General features: G+C 37.4%; 1 protein-coding gene across 8 annotated transcripts in view; it reads right to left on the bottom strand.

Annotated features, from left to right (window-relative positions):
* The window catches only part of DNAJC13 (DnaJ heat shock protein family (Hsp40) member C13), a 121034-nt gene extending 104126 nt beyond the window's left edge, over positions 1-16908 (bottom strand). For 7 of the 8 annotated variants that reach the window (XR_009448546.1, XM_059663949.1, XM_059663947.1 and 4 more), the window contains exons 1-2: positions 16654-16906; positions 3188-3268 (exon numbers count right to left, since the gene is read on the bottom strand). Coding sequence is in view for 7 of the 8 variants with exons in the window: in XM_059663947.1 (XP_059519930.1) it covers positions 3188-3255 (68 nt within the window). In the remaining variant the exon portion in view is untranslated. Of the gene's footprint in view, positions 1-3187; positions 3269-16653 lie in introns of all 8 variants that reach the window. The other variant, XM_059663951.1, reaches the window with a different exon arrangement.
* Between the last annotated feature and the right edge of the window lie 2168 nt (positions 16909-19076).

A 19076-nucleotide genomic window follows, 5' to 3' on the forward strand; every position in this document is an offset into this window, starting at 1 on the left:
AAACTGACCAGCTGACTCTAAAATTCATATGGAAATGCAAGAAATCCAGAACAGCCAAAATAATCTTGAAAATGAATAAAGTTGGAACCTCAAACTTCCCAGTTTCAAACTTAGTACAAAGCTACAGTAATCAAGACAGGATGGTACTGGCATATGGATAGGCATACAGTCCAATGGAATAGAATTGAGAGTTCAGGAATAAACCTTTACATTTATATTTATGGTCAAATGATTTTTTTAATCCTCACCTAAGGACATGCCCATTTTAGAGAGAGAGGAAGGGAAAGAAAGAGAAACATCGGCAAGAGAAACATCGATTGGTTGCGTCCTGTACACGCCCCAACCAGGGATCGAACCTGCAACCTAGTTAAGTGCTTTGAACACACGGGAATCAAACCTGCAACCTTTCAGTGTATGGGACAATGCTCCACTCAGCCAAAGCTATGGTCAATTGGTTTTTGACAACAATGTCAAAACAATTCAATGGAGAAAGAATACTCTTTTCAATAAATGATGCTGGAACAACTGGATATCCATATATAAAAGAATGAAGCCAGATCCCTACTTCATACTACATAGAAAAATTAACCCAAAATCAAAGCTATAACTCTTAGAAGAAAACACAGGAGTCAATTTTTGAGACCTTAGATTTGTAGATGGTTTCAATTAGGTAATGGTTTCTTAGATATAACAGAAGCGCAAATGGCAAAAGAAAAAAACAGATAAATTGAAAATCATCCAAATCAACTCTGTGCTTCAAAAAATACTATCAAGAAAGTAAAAAGACAACCCACAGAATAGGAGAAAATATTTGCAAATCATATATCTGATAAGGGATTTGTATTCAGAATATATAGATATCTGATAAGGGATTTATATTCAGAATATATAGAGAACTCTTACAACTCAACATTAAAAAGGCAAATAATCCAATTAAAAATGGGTAAATGATTTGAAAAGACATTTCATGAAAGATGCACAAATGACAAATAAGCACATGAAAAGATGCTTAGTCATAAGGGAAATAAACAATAAGATACTACTTCATAGCCATTAGGATAGCTAAAATAAAAAAAGATAAACAATCACAAGTGTTGGTAAGGATGTGGAGAAATTGGATTCTTCATACATTGATGATAGGACAGAAAAATGCTGTAGTCACTTGGCTCTTCCTCAAAAAGTTAAACGTCACATTACCATATAACTCCATGTAACATCAATTCCACTCCCAGGTATATTCCCAAGAGAACTGGAAATATAGATCCACTCACAAACTTGTACATTAACATTTATAGCAACACTATTCAAAGTAAATAAGTGGCAACATATAAATGTCCATTAACTGATGAATGGATAAAAAATGTGGCATATTTATACGACAGAATATTATTTGGGAATAAAAAGAAAGTACTGTCACATATTACAACAGGGATAAACCTTAAAAACATATTAAATGAAAGATCGTCACAAAAAGACCACATATCTTATGATTCCATTTACATGAGATGTCCTAAATAAGGAAATCCAGAGACAGAACGTAGATTAGTAACTGCCAGATGCTGGGAAGAAAAGGGAAGTAATTGCTAATATTTTTAGAGATTTTTTTTTATGTTTGTTTGTTTTTTGGCGTTTATGAAGATGTTCTGAAAACGGTTAGTAGAGATGGTTCATTAAATTATACATTTTAAAAGGATGAATTTTATGTTGTATAAATTATATCTTAATAAAGCTGTTATAAATACAAAAAAAAAGGTTTCAAGGTTTGAATGATGAAAGCAAGGAATTGTGATGAGGGAACAGAAATAGTTCTGCTCCAAATTATTATAAAAAAAGAAGAAAAGGAACATTGTCATAAGTCTTAGTCACTACTTTCTAAGAACATTAAAAAAAAAATTTCCAGATGATCACAATTACTGACAAGCTCACAAAGCAAAAAATATTACAGTAAGTTTGTTCTTTAGCATTAATGAATCAGCATACTATAATTGTATTAAAAACAGAAGTTACATTATGATAATCAGAGCAATCTATCACTTGAGGAAAAGTAAAGATCATTTAAATATACAAACTATCTAAGGCTGCTTACAGAACTAAAGAGACTCATATTACCCTGAATATGCTAATTTTCTAACTTTGCTCAATGAAATTAACTGGAAAAAAAATGTCAAGGATAACAATTATGCTGTCTATTTTAGGAGTTCATACAATTGAATTGCCAAAAGGAAACAAAACACTCAAATCTTTCAAAATTATAGTCAGTTTGCCTATGAAAACCAGAAACGCTACGGAATTCAGATGTTACACCATTCTAAGTTACCACACTGTTACCTAAAACATGAAGTTAAGAACACACACTAAAGTTAATGGCTTTGTACACGTCATGTTTTGTCTATATGAGGACTTACCTAGAATAATGTAGCCACCTATTTGTCAAAATGTGGCACATCATTTTAATTATTACTATTCAAAAGAACAAGAGACTAAACTTTTTTCCTAATGGTCAACAACAGGTGCTATTCATTGAATACTCACTGTGTTTAAGGCAGAATTTTAAAACCTTCATACAGTTCATATCATGTCATCTAGTCCTTAGAGCAATCTGAGGGGCAGGAATTACCACCCATTTTACAAAAAGGAAACAAAGCATCTACACCTTAGTATGATCTGGCAAGCTACTAAAAAATGTCACTGCCCCCTCCCATGGAAAAGAAAAGATCAAATCCAATTTTTAAATTTCATTACACACCTAAAAATGATTACAAGATGCACTATTGATATATTTTCTCTGACAGTCAAATGGACATGAAAATGTGTTGATCACATACAGGCTATTATCTGGGTGATAAAGTTGTGAAGTTAACACTATGTTACTACTGCATAACCTCAACATTAAGTGATAGCAATCAAGAGGGTTTGGATAACTGGCTTATTTTCCTTTTAACTGTTATTTTTAATTCTTACCAAACTCCTTGCCAAGACAGACATAGAAAACCAGAAATGTCAAAAGAAAAAAGAGCAATAAGTATTCCAAATGTAGCATCTTGGTATGAAATATGCACAGATGCTTTTGAGAGAGGGCTGAATGGCATTAATGAGTTGTGTGGTACAACTCAAAATATTGAAAGAGTAATGTTTACAATAATACTTTATAGAAGCACAGGAAAATAACACCAACAGAAATACATACTTTCCCCTCCACGAATGTTTTGTTGTGTAGAAACATGCCAAATCCTTATTTTCCCTGATTATGTTCATTTTGTGCTGAAACCTGGAAGATAAAAATATGAGTGAGAATTTAGTACAGAGTTATCCTTAGAGTTTTTCCTGAATCTCTCATAACACACTTTTATAGTGTGCCATATGGTACTGATTTTAAGACACAACTTTTTCTACTAGACCATAGGTTTTAAAGGAGAGGGGATGATCTATTCAACTCTGTATTACAGCCTTTAGCACACCATATTGTGACTGTCTGCTCTCCTCCACTGCACTGGGCTTCCTGAGGACACAAACTGCCCTCTATCAATATTCCAAGTGTAGTGATCTAATAAAAAATGTTCAAGTAAATGAATGTTTAAATCTCGCATTGCCAAACAATGCCTTGGCACAAGATAGGCACTTGAAAATGTTTGCCAACTGATAAATCAATGGGAAAGGTTTTTGTTGAGGTGCTAAGTGGCAGCCCTTTGTTGTTACTTTAAAGGCAAGCTATTGTAAAGATTTAACGTAAATATAACCAAAATCTCATTTTAAAAGTAATGCATGTCTGCAGTAAAAATCTAAAATGTTCATAAATAATCTTTCTTCCTAGCATCCACAGATAATTATTGTACCCTCCCATCTTCTATTTAGGAAAAATAGGTGGCTTTTAAAAAAAAAACAAAAAACAAAATTGAGATTTTCATTCCTACTGCTTAACCCATTTTCGCCATGGAATTAAATATTCTCTGTGAAAATGATTTTTATGGCTACATGATATTCCATTGCATGAATACTATACCAGAACAAGTACAGAAATTGAGAGTATGTGTTGAAATTCAAATTTTTAGAGCAGTTTGGTTAGTGAACTCCTCTGGTTAAACAGTATATAGAACAGTTCAGAACTGTCAAACTTGTGAGATGAATCACACATCATATGAAGTTCCAAACAGCTTCATGCAGAAGGACCATATTATGTGCACTATTTTACACTTAAGTTGATTAGTCTGTTGATTGTAACTCTGAAGTCTATAAAATCCAGAATCCATTTATTTCATGAAAAAATTTAAATTTAGCTAAGTTTACAGGATAAATTGTTTGAACTGGCTACTAATAAAAGAGCGATGACAAATTTTAAAAATACTACATCATTTGCTACATACTGAATAAAAGTTTAAAATGAATATGGCCATTTGTTTCTTCTTTTGTGACTTGCCTATTTTTTCCTACCCTTAATAACTAGAAATGCATTCTAAAAAGTATTTTAAGATTCATCCCAGGGGGATAAAATGGATACATATGTAATACCCTTTGTAATACTTTAAGCAATAAAAATAAATAAATAAATAAATAAATAAATAAATAAATAAATAAAAAAGATTCATCCCAAAGTGCCAATAATGTAAACTGAATGGCTATATGATTCAATTAACCTTTTTTTTCTATCTTTATACACTGATCTAACTTTTTTAACCAAGTATTCTTTTTATAATTAAAACCATTTTCTTTCAAAAAACATTTTTATAACTATTTTTGAAACCATTCATATACCATACAATTCACCCTTTTAAAGTGTATAATTGGGGGGGGGGGTAGATTAGTATGTTGAGCTCTACAACCACCACCACTATTTTTAGAACATTTTTTTTATCACCCCAAAAAGAAACCCTGTTAGCAATCCCTCTCCATTCCCCTTTACTCCCAGCACCTGGCATCCACTAATCTACTTTCTGTCACTATGGGTTTGCTATTTTGGACATCTCATATAAATGGAATCATGCAATATGTGGTCTTTGTGACTGGCTTCTTTCACTTAGCGTAACATTTTCAAAGTTTATCCATATTCTGGAATGAATTAGTTTCCTTCTAGCGCAGTGGTCCTCAACCTCCCTAATGCTGTGATCCTTAAATACAGTTCCTCATGTTGTGGTGACTCCCAACCATAACATTATTTTCGTTGCTACTTCATAACTTTAATTTTGCTACTGTTATGAATCATAATGTAAATATCTGATATGCAGGATGTATTTTCATTGTTACAAATTGAACATAATTAAAGCATAGTGATTAATCACAAAAACAATATGTAATTATATATGTGTTTTCCGATGGTCTTAGGTGACCCCTGTGAAAGGGTCGTTCGACCCCCAAAGGGGTCGCGACCCACAGGTTGAGAACCGCTGTTCTAGTGTATGTATAATACCACCTTTTTTTTTTTTTTTACCCATTCATCAGTTGATGAAAATTGGTGTTGCTTCTACTTTTTGGCTATTATCAATAACACTGCTCTAAACATTCAATTTTCATGTACATGTTTTCATTTCTCTTGGGAATATACTTGAGTGATAAAAACATTTTGAAGTTGCTTTCTTCATTCCTCTTACTTGTCTTTGTATTAGCAAATTAATGAGGACTTCTGTACTCTATGTAGAATGCTCTTCCTTTAGATACCTATATGGCTCACATCTTCTCCTCAAATCTCTGTTCAAATGTCATCTTTAGAATGAGGCCTATCCTAACTATCTTGTTTTAAACTGTAACCACCCTCCTCATTCTACACTCTCTATTCTGTCTGACTCCTCTCATTTTTCCTCCATGGCACCTTTCATTTCATAGTTTAATGTGCAATTTATTATATTTATCTTTCATCTAATCCTACTAGGATATCCAGAGAGAGGTATTTTTGTGTTAAGCATGTATGTGTGTGTGTAATATATATCCCCAGAGCCTACAAGAATGTCTGACAAAAAACAGGTGCTCAGTGACTGAGTGAAATGCAACGATCTCATGGGAAATTCTGATGCTCTCTAAAGAGATACTCCTCCCAAACAAGGTTTTGCCAAACTTTCTGAAAAAGCATCAATTCATGCTCTGAGGAACAATAAGAGAACCACAAGTAACAGCAAGTTGAGAGAAACCTTTATTGTTACCAGAGAGGAAATTTCTCTTAACAGTCAACTGACATCTTCCTCTAAGTATGTATGGAAATAGCTAAATATAGTCTTGCCAGTTGGAGTGTTGTTTTCTTTTTTTCTGAACCGTGTTATCTGGAATGACTGACATAGGCAGCTAACCAAAACTTAAACCAGCAAACATTATCCCTGCCTTCTGAATCATTTGCAGCAGATAATATTGCTGAAATAAAATACAGGATTTCTGAGAACATGCCCAAAAAGTGAAATATATCGGTCTACAGATATTTTTCCCTTACTATAACTGAAGTTTGGAACAATGGAAGAAAAAGGAGAACAGGAAAGGTGAATGAATAATATCGAAGAGTGGAATTTGGATTCCTAGTCCATAACTTAAGACATCGGAATGACTGACTTTACCAAGGGCCTATTTTAGGAAAACTGACAAGAAAATGTGTTTGAGTAAAGACTGGTTGATATCATTGAGAAACTTGAAAATGAAAATGAAAATGAAAATGAGAGGAAAATAACAAGATTTTTAAATGACAGTCACAGGGAACTTAGGGTATGACCCAGAAAGAACAGAAATGCCTAATATATCCTGAGGAGTCCAGGGGTGGGGATGGGGCATAAGGGGTTGGGAAAGAAGCAAAATAATCTCACAACAAAGCAAACTTAAGAATAATTTTTAAAAAATAAAAAAACCTAAAGAATGACTTTATAGGTTATCAATGATTTAAGAGAATATGTAACTCAATCAGATCTTTTAGGAAAAGAATTAAAACAAGTTTAGGAATGGAGCATTGTCCCATGCACCAAAAAGGTTTCGGGTTCAATTCCTAAAATGTAGATGACAATACCTGTCTCAAAGGGCTGTGATGAGGACTAAATGAGATAACTTGAATAAAGGAATTAGTGTGATGCTTGGCTCAGAATAAGCACTCAAAACTATTAACTGCAACCATAATAATCATTACTGTACTTTAAATATATTACCCTAGATATGCAATAGTTGTTTTGAGTATTTCTATTACCGCTTTCATTTTCAAGCTTACTTATAGCCCAGCTAGAATGGCTCAGTGATTGATTATTGACCTATAGAAGGTCACAGTTCAATTCCTGTTCAGGGCATATGCCCGGGATGCAGGCTTGATCCCCCAGTGTGGGGCGTGCAGGAGGCAGCTGATCAATGATTCTCCCATTATTGATGTTTCTACTTCTCTCTCCCTCTCCCGTCCTCTCTGAAATCAATAAAAATATTACTTATAGACCCCTGTACATCTTAAGGCATTCTTGGCACAAGTTATCATTATTAAATTACTTGATTCTAAGTCTTCTTTTATCTATTAATTTCAATCATCGGACTACTCAATGTATATCACCAATGTTTATCACCTAGGATTTTTACCTTTAAAAATACAGTGTTTTATGTTGATTTAATCAGTACTCATGGTTTTTACCTACTCTTTTAAAAATACACCAATATATTATCCTTCTTAAACTGGGTGGAGTACACAAAGGGTGTCATTACTTTATTGTTATTTTGTTCTTTAAAATTTATATTTCCCAAACCACTTAAGAGGAAAAAATATATATGATCAGGCATATCATGGTAGGTGAAATTTTTAAATATTATCTAAGTCAATTATAACCTAATACTTAAACATCACTTTATTTCAACTTTATTCCTACAAAGGACTACTATTTTACAAGTCAATCTTATTTACTACAGTTTAAATATACTCACTTAGACATTTGGAATCTTAATTATTGGAAATGTTTCTTTACATGAAACCAACTTAATATTTTAAAATTTAACCTATTCATTATCTTCTCCTTCGTATTTCTTTAACAAACTCTAAAAGTGGTTCTAAGTGTTGCTCTTGCAGGCAAAAACTCTTAAGCAACCATAATTCCAATTAATATTGATGAACATCTTCACAATTTTTATTATCCAGCAGCTCAATCATCAAGCAGATCATGGCAATCATCACTCATAGGCACATTCTATAAACAGCAATAAACTGTCTAACCAAAAAAAAATATATAAAAATTGTTGGATGAGACCTTGGTAGAAGCCATATCACCAGCATTTGCCATCCTGCCAATTGTTTAGATACCATTTAAATTAACAAGAATTTATCTGTTCAAACTAATCACTTAAATTTCATCTCCTTTACTTCTGCAAGTGTCCCACTTCAAATTCTCAAAGACCTACCCATCTTTTTGATGAGAAAAACTCAAGTTCACATGCCAATTTTAACTAAATCATATTGAAAGTATTTCCAATTTTTGCAAGTCAACTTCCATTGTTTTCATTCTATATCCTATGATTACAACACCAACAGAACTTTTTTGCCGCTTCTCAGTTTATTCTTTTGAGAGAACTGTACTAAGGGTTAAACAGTCAAATTGAGGGCAATACAGCATTTTGGCTACATTCACTTTTTTCAATGAACTCCCTTGCTTCATGCTTTCAAACAATATTTAATGCTCTCACATTATCTAACTTATGACTGGCAGTAAAATTCAGAATCCATTTAAGATCATTTATGGATAAAATGAGAATGATCTTGTAGAAGATATGATTTTCACACAAAATTGCAGGACTTGAGAGTCCACTAAGCAGAAGCCTACATCAAATTAACACTAAGAACAGAAAACAAGATGAAGGGACTTAACATCACAGGAACCCAGGAAGATTATAGCTGGGCTTAAGCAAAAAAATTTGCACAAAAAGTAAAATTAAGTGCATATATGTAGCTTATGTTAGTTAAATAAACAGTCATTTAGCCAAAAATGAATGAGTATATAGTACTCATAAAATAATACATTAATGAATGAATGAATTGGCATTAATAAAGGCAATATGCTCTAAAACATATATTTTGCATGACCAACAGGAACTGATTTTTACACAAATACAAAAACTTCCTGAGAGCAGATATGATAGTAATTTTTCCACTTTGAGTCCATATATCCTCTCCTATATAGTAAAACCCTAATATGCAAATCGACCAAACAGCTGAATGACGGGCGGAACGACCAGTCTCTATGAAGCGCACTGACCACCATGGGGTAGACGCTCAATACAAGAGCTGCCCCTGGTAGTCAGTGAGCTCCTTCTGTGGGAGCTGGGCTCACAGCTGACAAGTGCAGGAGCGGTAGCAGGAGCCTCTCGCGCCTCCCCTGAGGCAGGCAGTAAGGAGCGAGGGGTCCCAGACTGCAAAAGGGATGTCTAACTGCGGGCTTAGGCCCGATTCCCCCTAAGCCGGCAGTTGGACATTTCCCAAAGGGTCCCGGACTGTGAGAGGGTACAGGCCGGGCTAAGGGATGCCCCAAGTGCATGAATTTCTTGCACCGGGCCTCTAGTGAAAAAATAAACTCTTTCATCATTAATTTTGTTCTCAAGTAATGAATTAGAAACAAGAGTTTGTCTTGAAATGCATCAAAAACTAAGATGGATGGAAAGATGGATATGTATTAAAGCAAGTATAGTGAAATATTAATGTAAGAATTTTGGAGGTGAGTATATGTATATCTACTGTAAAGTTCTTCCATCTTGGCTATAGGTGAAAACTTTTATGTTGGGGAAATTGCCTTTGCCTTTATTTTCTGACCTAAATCTACAAGAGAAATACTTTTTCTGCTACATTGTAAAACTACATCTGAAAATGTGGTAGATATTCACATGAAGGAATAGCCTATTGAAAATGCAGAGGGAAGAAGAACCACCGCTAAGGCAAAAGCTAATCCTTTGAGTGATTAATTTTGAGTAATAACTGAGGAGAGAACCCCTTATTACTGGCTTCTTAAAGACCTACTTTTATTTGCAACTGGCTTCAAAATCTAAGTGAATTATATCAGCAAGTTAGTTCAGTTTCAAAAAAAAAAAAAAAAGGTAAAAAATATGGTTAACAGAACATTAATTTTTACCCAGATTAAAAGCTACAACTAGACTGTCTTAGATAGAATGTGCTGTGTATGGTGGAAAAGTGGTATAAACTTTAACCTGTTTTTAATTTTCAGCTTCATGCTTTAATATGTAACTCAAGTATAGGCAAAAGCATTTCCTTCTAAATAAACAAGAAATCAGTATGTGTAATGTGTACAATAACCTATGTTAAACAGCCATAAAACAGATTACAAAGGTTTTAGTACATTTCACTTTAGCTCTTTTGCTGAAGAATCCCTAACTCCAGAGATAATGTTGTTAGAGAGAGAGCCAGTGGTAGTATCAAATTTAAGCTGCCAATCATATCTCCAAATCATTACTCAGAAGTTATAACACTGAAATGTTTGCATTATCTGTCATATCAAAATACTTTTTAAAATCCTTCCACCACCATGGAGTAGGACAAAATTATCTAAGATCCCCATATTCCTTTTTAAAAAACCTATTCCTTTTCTATTAGAAACTGGATACATGTTCATGAAATTAAAGGGCAAGAGAAATTCAAAAGCAACCCCTAAATCTGAAGAAACACTGTTAATATGTAATATCTTAATGAGGAAAGGGGCAAGCATATATACCACAACAGTTAATTTTGTTGGCTTTATCTACTCAATATAAATCAAATAGTCAAGAAGATATGTTCTTCATATTTTAATCATATGTATACTGATTTTATCTGAGGGAGTAATTCTTGTTTCTTACAAAATAGACATGAATCTAGTTGTAAAAAAAAAATAAATAAATAACATTGTTTCCAAGATGCATGATTATGACTCTTTCCTTTCCAGAACTTAAAAATGCCTTGAAATATTCACCTGAAAAGAACTAAGAAATGAGTTCAATTAGGCATGTCTGTGAAATCAATGGTACTGGTAATTTACATATTTTTTGTTTGTACATATTCTTGAAACTTTTTAGACCTAATTTTTATTTCATTTATTTTTAAAGCTAACTTGACTTATGCAAGAGCCAATTATATTAGTTCAATAAATTTATCAGCTCACAAACAGCTACTTAATAATCTTGCTCTATTATTGTAAACAGACCCTTTTGGGTATAAGAGGTTTTCAATGGCCGTATTTTAACTTTTCTATCACTATAGTAAATGCACAGTGGGGGACAAAATTCCCTAAGCATATAACAAACACAACTTACATTTTTAAGCATCCTAATATCCAAACGTTGTTCTCTTTATATTTAGTAAAAGACAAATAGTTTAAATTGCTACAATTTCCCTTTAACCCACTACAAAGTAGCAATGTAAAGGTTTCTAATTTGGCTCAGAAATGGCCCTATTATTCCTATCTCTGCCACAGTACTTCACAGTTTATAGAACACTTCCAAATCAATCAGTTAACTAAAAAAAGTAAAATTCCACTTTTAAAATTAAACCCAGAAACTCTAAGGTTGGGGGACAGTCTACCTAATCTAAGATTTGATATACATCCAAAATACATTCTGTATCTTGACTAGAAGTTTGAGGAAGAGAGAAACCCCATACACTAAGTGACTAAAGAATACAAGTGTGAAATCTTTGTATAAGAATTTAAATTTTAATATAATTAGTATAGAATTTATTAGAAAGTCTCCTACACTCATAACCTTATCAATCCTTCAATTATGTTCTCACACTCTACTATACAAAATCAGAGCATCAAAATAATTATTTTAGATTCTTTCAGGGGTTTTGTTTTTAATCTGTTCATCAAAAGATCAAATTGTGAACACTGCTTAGGCAGTGTGATCTACTTCTAAGGAGAACTTAGAAAGCTGAAACTACAAAATCCCACTCATTTTAGACTGTTTTAGAGATCACTCTTTTCAAAAGTAGTCCATAAAAATGCAAGTAAAACTCAAATAGGTAGCCTGTTCAATGGTTAAGAATATCTTTAAAGAACTTAGCAAATTAGTTGTTCACCTTACTGAATGAACCCCACTTAAATGTACCTTTGCATAGATAACTGTCTTAAATTAGAAAAAATTATCACAACTATGTTGGCTTAAGTTACTAGGGACAAAGATATCTCCTAAATCTATGATTCTCAAAGGAGTTGCTATGATTTTCATGACTAAGAACTATGATTGGCATGTGCTGAGCATGTGAACACTGCTGATGCAGAAAAACGGGCTGAAAAACAATGATTAAAATTCTGAATTAAAGTAATGGTTGGGGCCCCATAAGAGACACTATTATTAGAAACAGTACTAGTATTTAGTGGATGGGGCTAGATACCCTTCAATGTACAAGACAATCTCAGATTGAAGGACTGTCCTCAATTAACTTTCAAATATCCAAATGGTCATTCACATAGGTTAAAAAAAAAAACAAAAAAAACAACAACACCTATTTATAATGAACTATCCCACAAAGTACGTTTTTTAGTTTAATATGCATATAATATTTTCCAGGAATGCACCTATCATGTGAATGAAGATATTATACTTTGAATTCTCTTGGTTTTGAGTGTGTCTATATTTTGTCTTCATTTTTGAATGGTATTCTTGCTGTGTTTTTTTTTTCTTTCAATACTTTGAAGTTACCATTTAATCGTTTCTTTGCTTTCATGGTTTCTCTGCTGTAACTTTTATCTTTGTTCCTCTGTATATAATGTTTCTCTTTACTTTGGCTACCTTCAAGATTTTCTTTGTCCTTTGTTTATATCAATTTGAATATAATATATCTAGGTGTGTTTTGCTTGTGTTTGGGGGGGCCAGGTATTTATCCTGCTTCATGTTCTCTAAGCTTTTTGGATCCTGTGGCTTGATGCCTGACATTAATTTTGGAAAATTCTGTATTTCCTCAGATATTTCAATATTTCTTCTCCTCTGGGATTCTAATTATGACATATTAAAATGTTTGATACTATCCCCAAGTTCTTGGATTTTGTGTTTTTAACATGTGTGTGTGTGCATGTGCGTGTGTGTGTGTTTTGGCTGGGTAATTTCTACTACTGACATCTAAAAGTTCACTGACTCTTTCCTTGGTTGTTCCTTGGATGAGCCTGAAGGTTTTCTGCATCTCTACTGTGTAATGAAACTTTTAGCATTTCCTTTTGGTTGTTTCTTATAGTTTCCATCTTTCAACTGAAATTACCCATCTGATCTTGGATGTTTTCCACTTTTCTGTTCATATCTTTAATATATTAATTATAATCATTTTAAATTCCTTTATCAGATAACAGCATCTATATTATTTAAAGTATAATTCTGATAATTATCCTTTCTCTTGGGATAATTTTTTGCCCTTTGCATGCCTTGTAATTTTTTGTTGAAAGCTGGAAATGTTGCATAGGACAGCAGAGACTAAGGCATATAATTTGTGACTGGAAATGGGCACACCTTTTCTTTGCTAGGTCTTTAGTGCAGGGTGTTAATCTGTTTAGGAGCTGGGCTGGGTTTATGATTGGCTGTTGCTATGATTATCTTCAGTGTGCCAGAAGCTTCAAATACCTGCACAATAGCTAGTGGCTCCTGTGGAGGTTGGTTTACTAAAGCACTGTCTGTTTGATTATTTGTGCTGTGCCTCTTTGTATATCTTGTTCTGCTCCTAGTAGTATTCTGCAGTTACCTGTTATTTAACATTCAGTCTTATCCATACTCTATGTACCTGGATCTCAAAGGTGTGATCCCCTGGCTGCAGTTTGGGGCTCAGTGTTCCTTCCCCAGGAGAAGATTCTTTCCCTTTTTTTTTCTTCCCCCAACTCAATGAATGCTCACTAACAGGGCACGCAGAGAAGCCCTTCCCTCAAAAGATTAAGGATTTTGTTCCATAGAAGAGACAGAGGGGAAGAATCAAAGCAGAGTTTCTGCCCCTCCTAAAAGCTTTTCCACTGTTCCTCTCCTCTATGTCAGCACCACAACAAATACTTCCCAGGGCCCTTCCCCATCTTTTCCAGGGGTACCTAGTGAGATTTGTGGACAGAGATTGGAAGAAGGTACACTGACCCTCATCACTCTGTCAGCTATTCTAGATGAACTCTTACCAGTGTCCAGTTTTGTCTAAAAGTGAATGTGAATTCTGTCTACTCTTTCTGTCCTTAAATCTTGGGCTAGTGATTTGTTCTGTGGCCTCAGCTCTTTAACAGATTTCAAAAAACAAGTCATGAATTTGAAGTCAGTGCAGTTTTTTGTTTTAAAAGCTTCCTCTTGTCCCAGAGCCAAACGCAGTGGTTATATTATTTCTAAAGTATTTCAGAATAGTAAAAGATGTTACAATTACTTGGAATAAAAAAGAGGTTTTTATTGGTTTTGATAAAATTGAGAAGCACTGACTTAGAGGTTATCTTTCAAAACAACTCCTTTTTAATTACTTCTCAACATTACAGTCAACATTTAGACCTAAAACTGTTAGTAACAACCAAATTTTGGCTACGGTTTATTTGCATAGCCTTGCTTCTACTGACATAACTCGGAGATAGCGCAGGTTTGGTTCCACACCAAGGCCATTAAGTAAGTATGCATTAAAGTGAGTAGTAATCTTTTTGCTGGAGAACCTTGCCTTCTATTTGTAAAAAACACAACACCTGTGAAGTGCAGTAAACTAAGGTATGCCTGTATTTTACTAATTTTAAGTACGTCAATCAGGAAAACAGGTGATAGTGATGTGCAATGGGAGCCTCAAGTTCACCTGTGTAAGTAGAAGTGCTTGAAGAATGGAGCCAAATTACTTAAAACAGATCCTTTTTATTTATACCACAATTTGGTATCTACTGAGAACCTAACTACACTATCAACATTTTAACAAATGTAATGAAGCCAATATAGTCACCAATATAGGCAACCAGCTTTTACTCATTTATGGATAACATCAAGTTCTTACAAATAACTCATCCTTTCCACAATTCCATAACTTTTTCACGACAATGTAAAAAACAAAACAAAACACCAAATTTTTTGCACTATTTACTTACTACTACCACTTTAGACAAAGAGGAACATCCATTGCCTCCCAGTGGAATACAAATGGTGGCACTTTCCATAAACTAGACTATAAACTTTAGTCTAACTTCATACTATAGTATAAAGGTTCTTTACGTTTCTTGGAATAACCTTCTGACTCCCCTTTCCCTCCCTTAATATGTTCTACTTCCTACTTCCAAACTAGGAGTATAATGTAACATTATCTTAAAAAGGTCTTAATGTTCCATTGCGATATTAAAAACAAAACACAAGTTTGAGACATAGCCTCTTACACATTGTTTCATTGTACATTTAAAGTGTTAATGAGGTTTTCTGTTATATAACAAGTTAAATCAAGCAAGAAAGCACTTTCCAGAAACCAAAAAATAGTGAGATCAAGTCTTTTTAGGATGCCAAACTTTTGACAAGTAGTTTTCTAAATTTCTTAAAAAAAAAAAAAAAAAAAAGGCAAGTCCTGTTTCCTATTCTCCTAGACTCACAGGATACTAGGAATATCCTACAAAACCTGACCACCGTTAAGCAATTTCCTCAAACTCTGCAGACAGTACTTTCAAACCTAGAAATCTATCAGAGCCATAAAGAAAGAAAATACAGTAAGAAAGACAGTCACTGGGGCAGGTCCTGAAAAACTATTCTGAAACTTTACTCCCTCCCGCCCCCCCCCCCCCCCCAAGACACTACTCTCCAAGAGGCTCCAAAGAAAATTCAACATAAAGCCCTTCGCAGCGGAGGCAGCAGCACCAGGCAGGGGCCCTCCTTTTTGAGGGGAATCAGCGCAGGGTCCAAGGGAAACACAGAGGGCGCGAACCCCGGCTTTAGGAGACACTGCCACATCAGGGGTACATTATTTAACTTTTCTTCTCTCCCTCCCACCCCCCCCCCCGCCCCCCGCCCTAAGCAACTGATAAAGGAAACGGTCTCCAGACAGGAGTGGTTAGCTGAACACCCTGAAAATCAGAAGACCATTTCAGCCTGAAGGCACTCTCGTTAAGTGTATTAAATCACATCTGCGTTTCACAGCCACTTCCCTGGGCTCCTTCACCCGCTCCCAGGGCCGCATCAGAGGCAAAAATCGCCACAACAGCGAAGGAAAGGCCAAGGTGAATGAGCTACTCCGCAGAAAGGAAAAGCCCGGGGGGAAAACTTGATTTTGGGGGGAAAAAAGGAGGCTGGAGAAGAAACGAAGTGGGTGCCCTCCCATTTCCTAACAAAACGAAACAAAGCTAAACAAAGAAAGACAGCGTAGATGCGGGACGGGTGGGGGGAAGGAGGGCCGCGGAGCCCAGGAAACGAGAGTTGCCAGCATCTGTCAGGAGCAGCACTCCGGCGGGGCAGGAGGCGGCCAGGGATCCCGAGGGCGGAGCCCCGAGGGGATAAGGATGCGTGGGGTTCAGGATGGGCAGAGGGGAGTGCGGGGCCCAGCAGGGCAGACAACCAGAAAACAAAGCAAAAACAGAAGGCGGGGTAGGGCTGGCCGAGGGGGCGCCCGGGGCGGATGTCCGTGGGATCCGGGGGCGTCGGGGGTCCGCAGCTTGGGGGGAGGGTAATCGCTTTCCTTAGCAGGCGGAGGCTGCGGCGGCCGAGGCACATCCCTCCGCTCCCGGCCCTCAGCGACCCCGGCCCCCGAATAAATGAGCGCCCCCGAGTCTGGTGCCCAGAGGGGTTTACCTTGCGGGAGGCTGGAGAGGCTCCAGCCCGAGCTCCGCCCGCCGCCGGCTCCGCGTCCAGAGTGGGCTGAGACGACCTCCGGCCTCCTCCCCGCCACCACTTCCCCTTTCCCTCGCTGGGGCTCAGTGGCTCCGCTGTCGCGGGTTCCTGGTGCCGAGGCGGCGCTGCCTCCCCGCCCCCTCCGCCTCCTCCCTCTGCCTCTCAGAGGCTCAATCTGGAGGCCGCCATCTTCGCTCAGGCTGGGAGCGACCGCGCTCTAATGCGCCTGCGTCGCCCCCGCCCCGGCTATCACGGGACCCGGTCAGCTGATTCCAACTTTTCCGCCTTCTGCCCCGCCCCTTCTCGTGCATTTCCCCGCCCTCCTGGTCCCAGGCGTCCCCTTTCCCCGAAATTTCTGGTTCTGCCGGCCCGTCCCCCCCCCCGCCCAGCCCCGCCCGCAGGCACACATGCGCAGTAGGGCAAGCCCGGATGTGGTGTCCGGAGTCCACGCAGCGCGAGAAGGGCCCCGCCCCTCGGCGCGTGCTGGGAAGGACACGCCCCTGGGCACGCACGCGCGGAAGGAGGGCCACGCCCCTCCGCATGTGGCTCTGATTCCCGAGGGCTGTGGGTGCAGCAGCCCAGCGTGCTGCACTCTTTAGTTCTTTCATGCCCTGTTTTCAAGCATTTCTCCAGCCGAGACCTTGACTTCAAATGCCTCGGAGTTTCCCGGAGGCAGTCCGAAGCGTCAGCCGACTACCAACCTGTCTGGCCGGATTGCGAGCCGGCAGGTTCACTTGCTGTTGAGACTCCAGGGACAGCTGTAGAGCAGAATTTAAATGTCGGTTGACCTGGACAGTCGCCAAAACCAAAGTTTGGGAGATGCCTTCGGCCTTTTACTGGTGGCAGGGCCAGAAAGATACACCGATAGCTCCATTTATTGCGTGCTGGTCACGTGTCGAGCGCTTACTTAATCTTCAACTCTGTCATAGCGGAGTTATCCTCGTTTTTTGCAGGTAAATTGGTGTCCCTCCCCACAGTAGTGGGACTTTGTGTTTGAAACCAAGCAATCTGACTCCAGAGTCTGTGCCCTTGATACCATCTCCCTGAACATATGGGGGTGGGGGTTGGGGAGGAGGAGGGTCAGGTTAGAGAAATAAGAGGATATCGTGTGTTAACCTGTGGGTAAAGGTTTAATTAAAGAAGTTCAGCCCCCGCTATCAGGTGAACTCTAAAGAGGATAGTTCAAAAATAGGTGATTCTGCTGCAGACTTCAAACTATGATCATCTAGAACGGCTTGTACGGATACATTAGTTTAGGGGGGTTAAAGGTCTCTGATAGTGGTTTAATACTCTGCAGAGCAATCCCGAAGTTGTAATTTCTCTGGAATCCCTTTAGTGGTTGGCTCGTATTTCAGAGATGGTGACTGCAGGATGAAAAGTGCAGTAGTTCTTACAGACTTTGCTTCTTGACTTTATTGACCTTGCCCTGCCTTGGGATAGTAAAAAACTGCATTTACATTAGACTTTCCTGTACTGCAGCCCTAAGCTAAGATGCATCTAAGGAGTGGTACCAGGAATAGCTGGGTGTGGGAAGACAAAACCAGAAATAGAGTCGGAAGGAAGAAGAAAAAAGAAACAGGAGGGCTGAATTAAGAGGTCTTCTCGGCTTATCCCATGGAAACAGACACCTGTCTTTATCTTACAGGTTGCAAAGCGTTCCAATAATCCCAGAAGTAGGTGTGAGGTGTGTTATTTCTATGTTATAGATTAAGCAGACCCAGAGAGTCCAAGAGACTTGCCCAAGACGACCCAACTCCTAGAGGTTGAGAAGAGATTTAGTCACAGGACTTGTAACATCAAGGCTGGTGAACTATTAAACCTCCACTTTGCCTCTCTCTTCAATATCGGGCACAAGTAAAATTGACTATGGGAGTTGGGAGAAGCCTAAGGCAACAAGAATTGCCCCTTCATGCCCATCTCCTGTAGTAGAAAATTCCCTGCCTCCCCAGACTTTTTTTTTTCCATTTTGCAGTTTTAGAAACCACTCTTTGTATTCAGTTTGCTCTCTCTTTCATGAATAGTTTTTTTGTTTGCTTTTTCTTCCTCTATGTGACATCCCTTTAATTATTTGCCAGTACAGCTAATTATCCTGTCCCTTTTCCTCTCCTCTCCTTATGCCTCTCACTACCCCAGCCACAGCTTCTCATCTCCAAAAGCCCAAAAGCCATATGCCTAGTGCTTTCAACTGTAGCTTACAGGATGTGGTTTCAAGCTTTTTCACAAATCCCCTGGTTGCCATTAATTAGATTTGTACAAGTTTGTAGTGTTGTTCCTAAAACAGTAAAATTAAACAAGAGACAGGAAGGATAGGAGGACTTGTCTCTTTTTTCCCTCTTCTGTTAAATCAGTCCCATGACCCTCCCACGCCCCTCCTTTTTTTTTAA

This window comes from Myotis daubentonii, chromosome 14 (genome assembly GCF_963259705.1).
Source record: "Myotis daubentonii chromosome 14, mMyoDau2.1, whole genome shotgun sequence".
Taxonomy (NCBI): Eukaryota; Metazoa; Chordata; class Mammalia; order Chiroptera; family Vespertilionidae; genus Myotis; species Myotis daubentonii.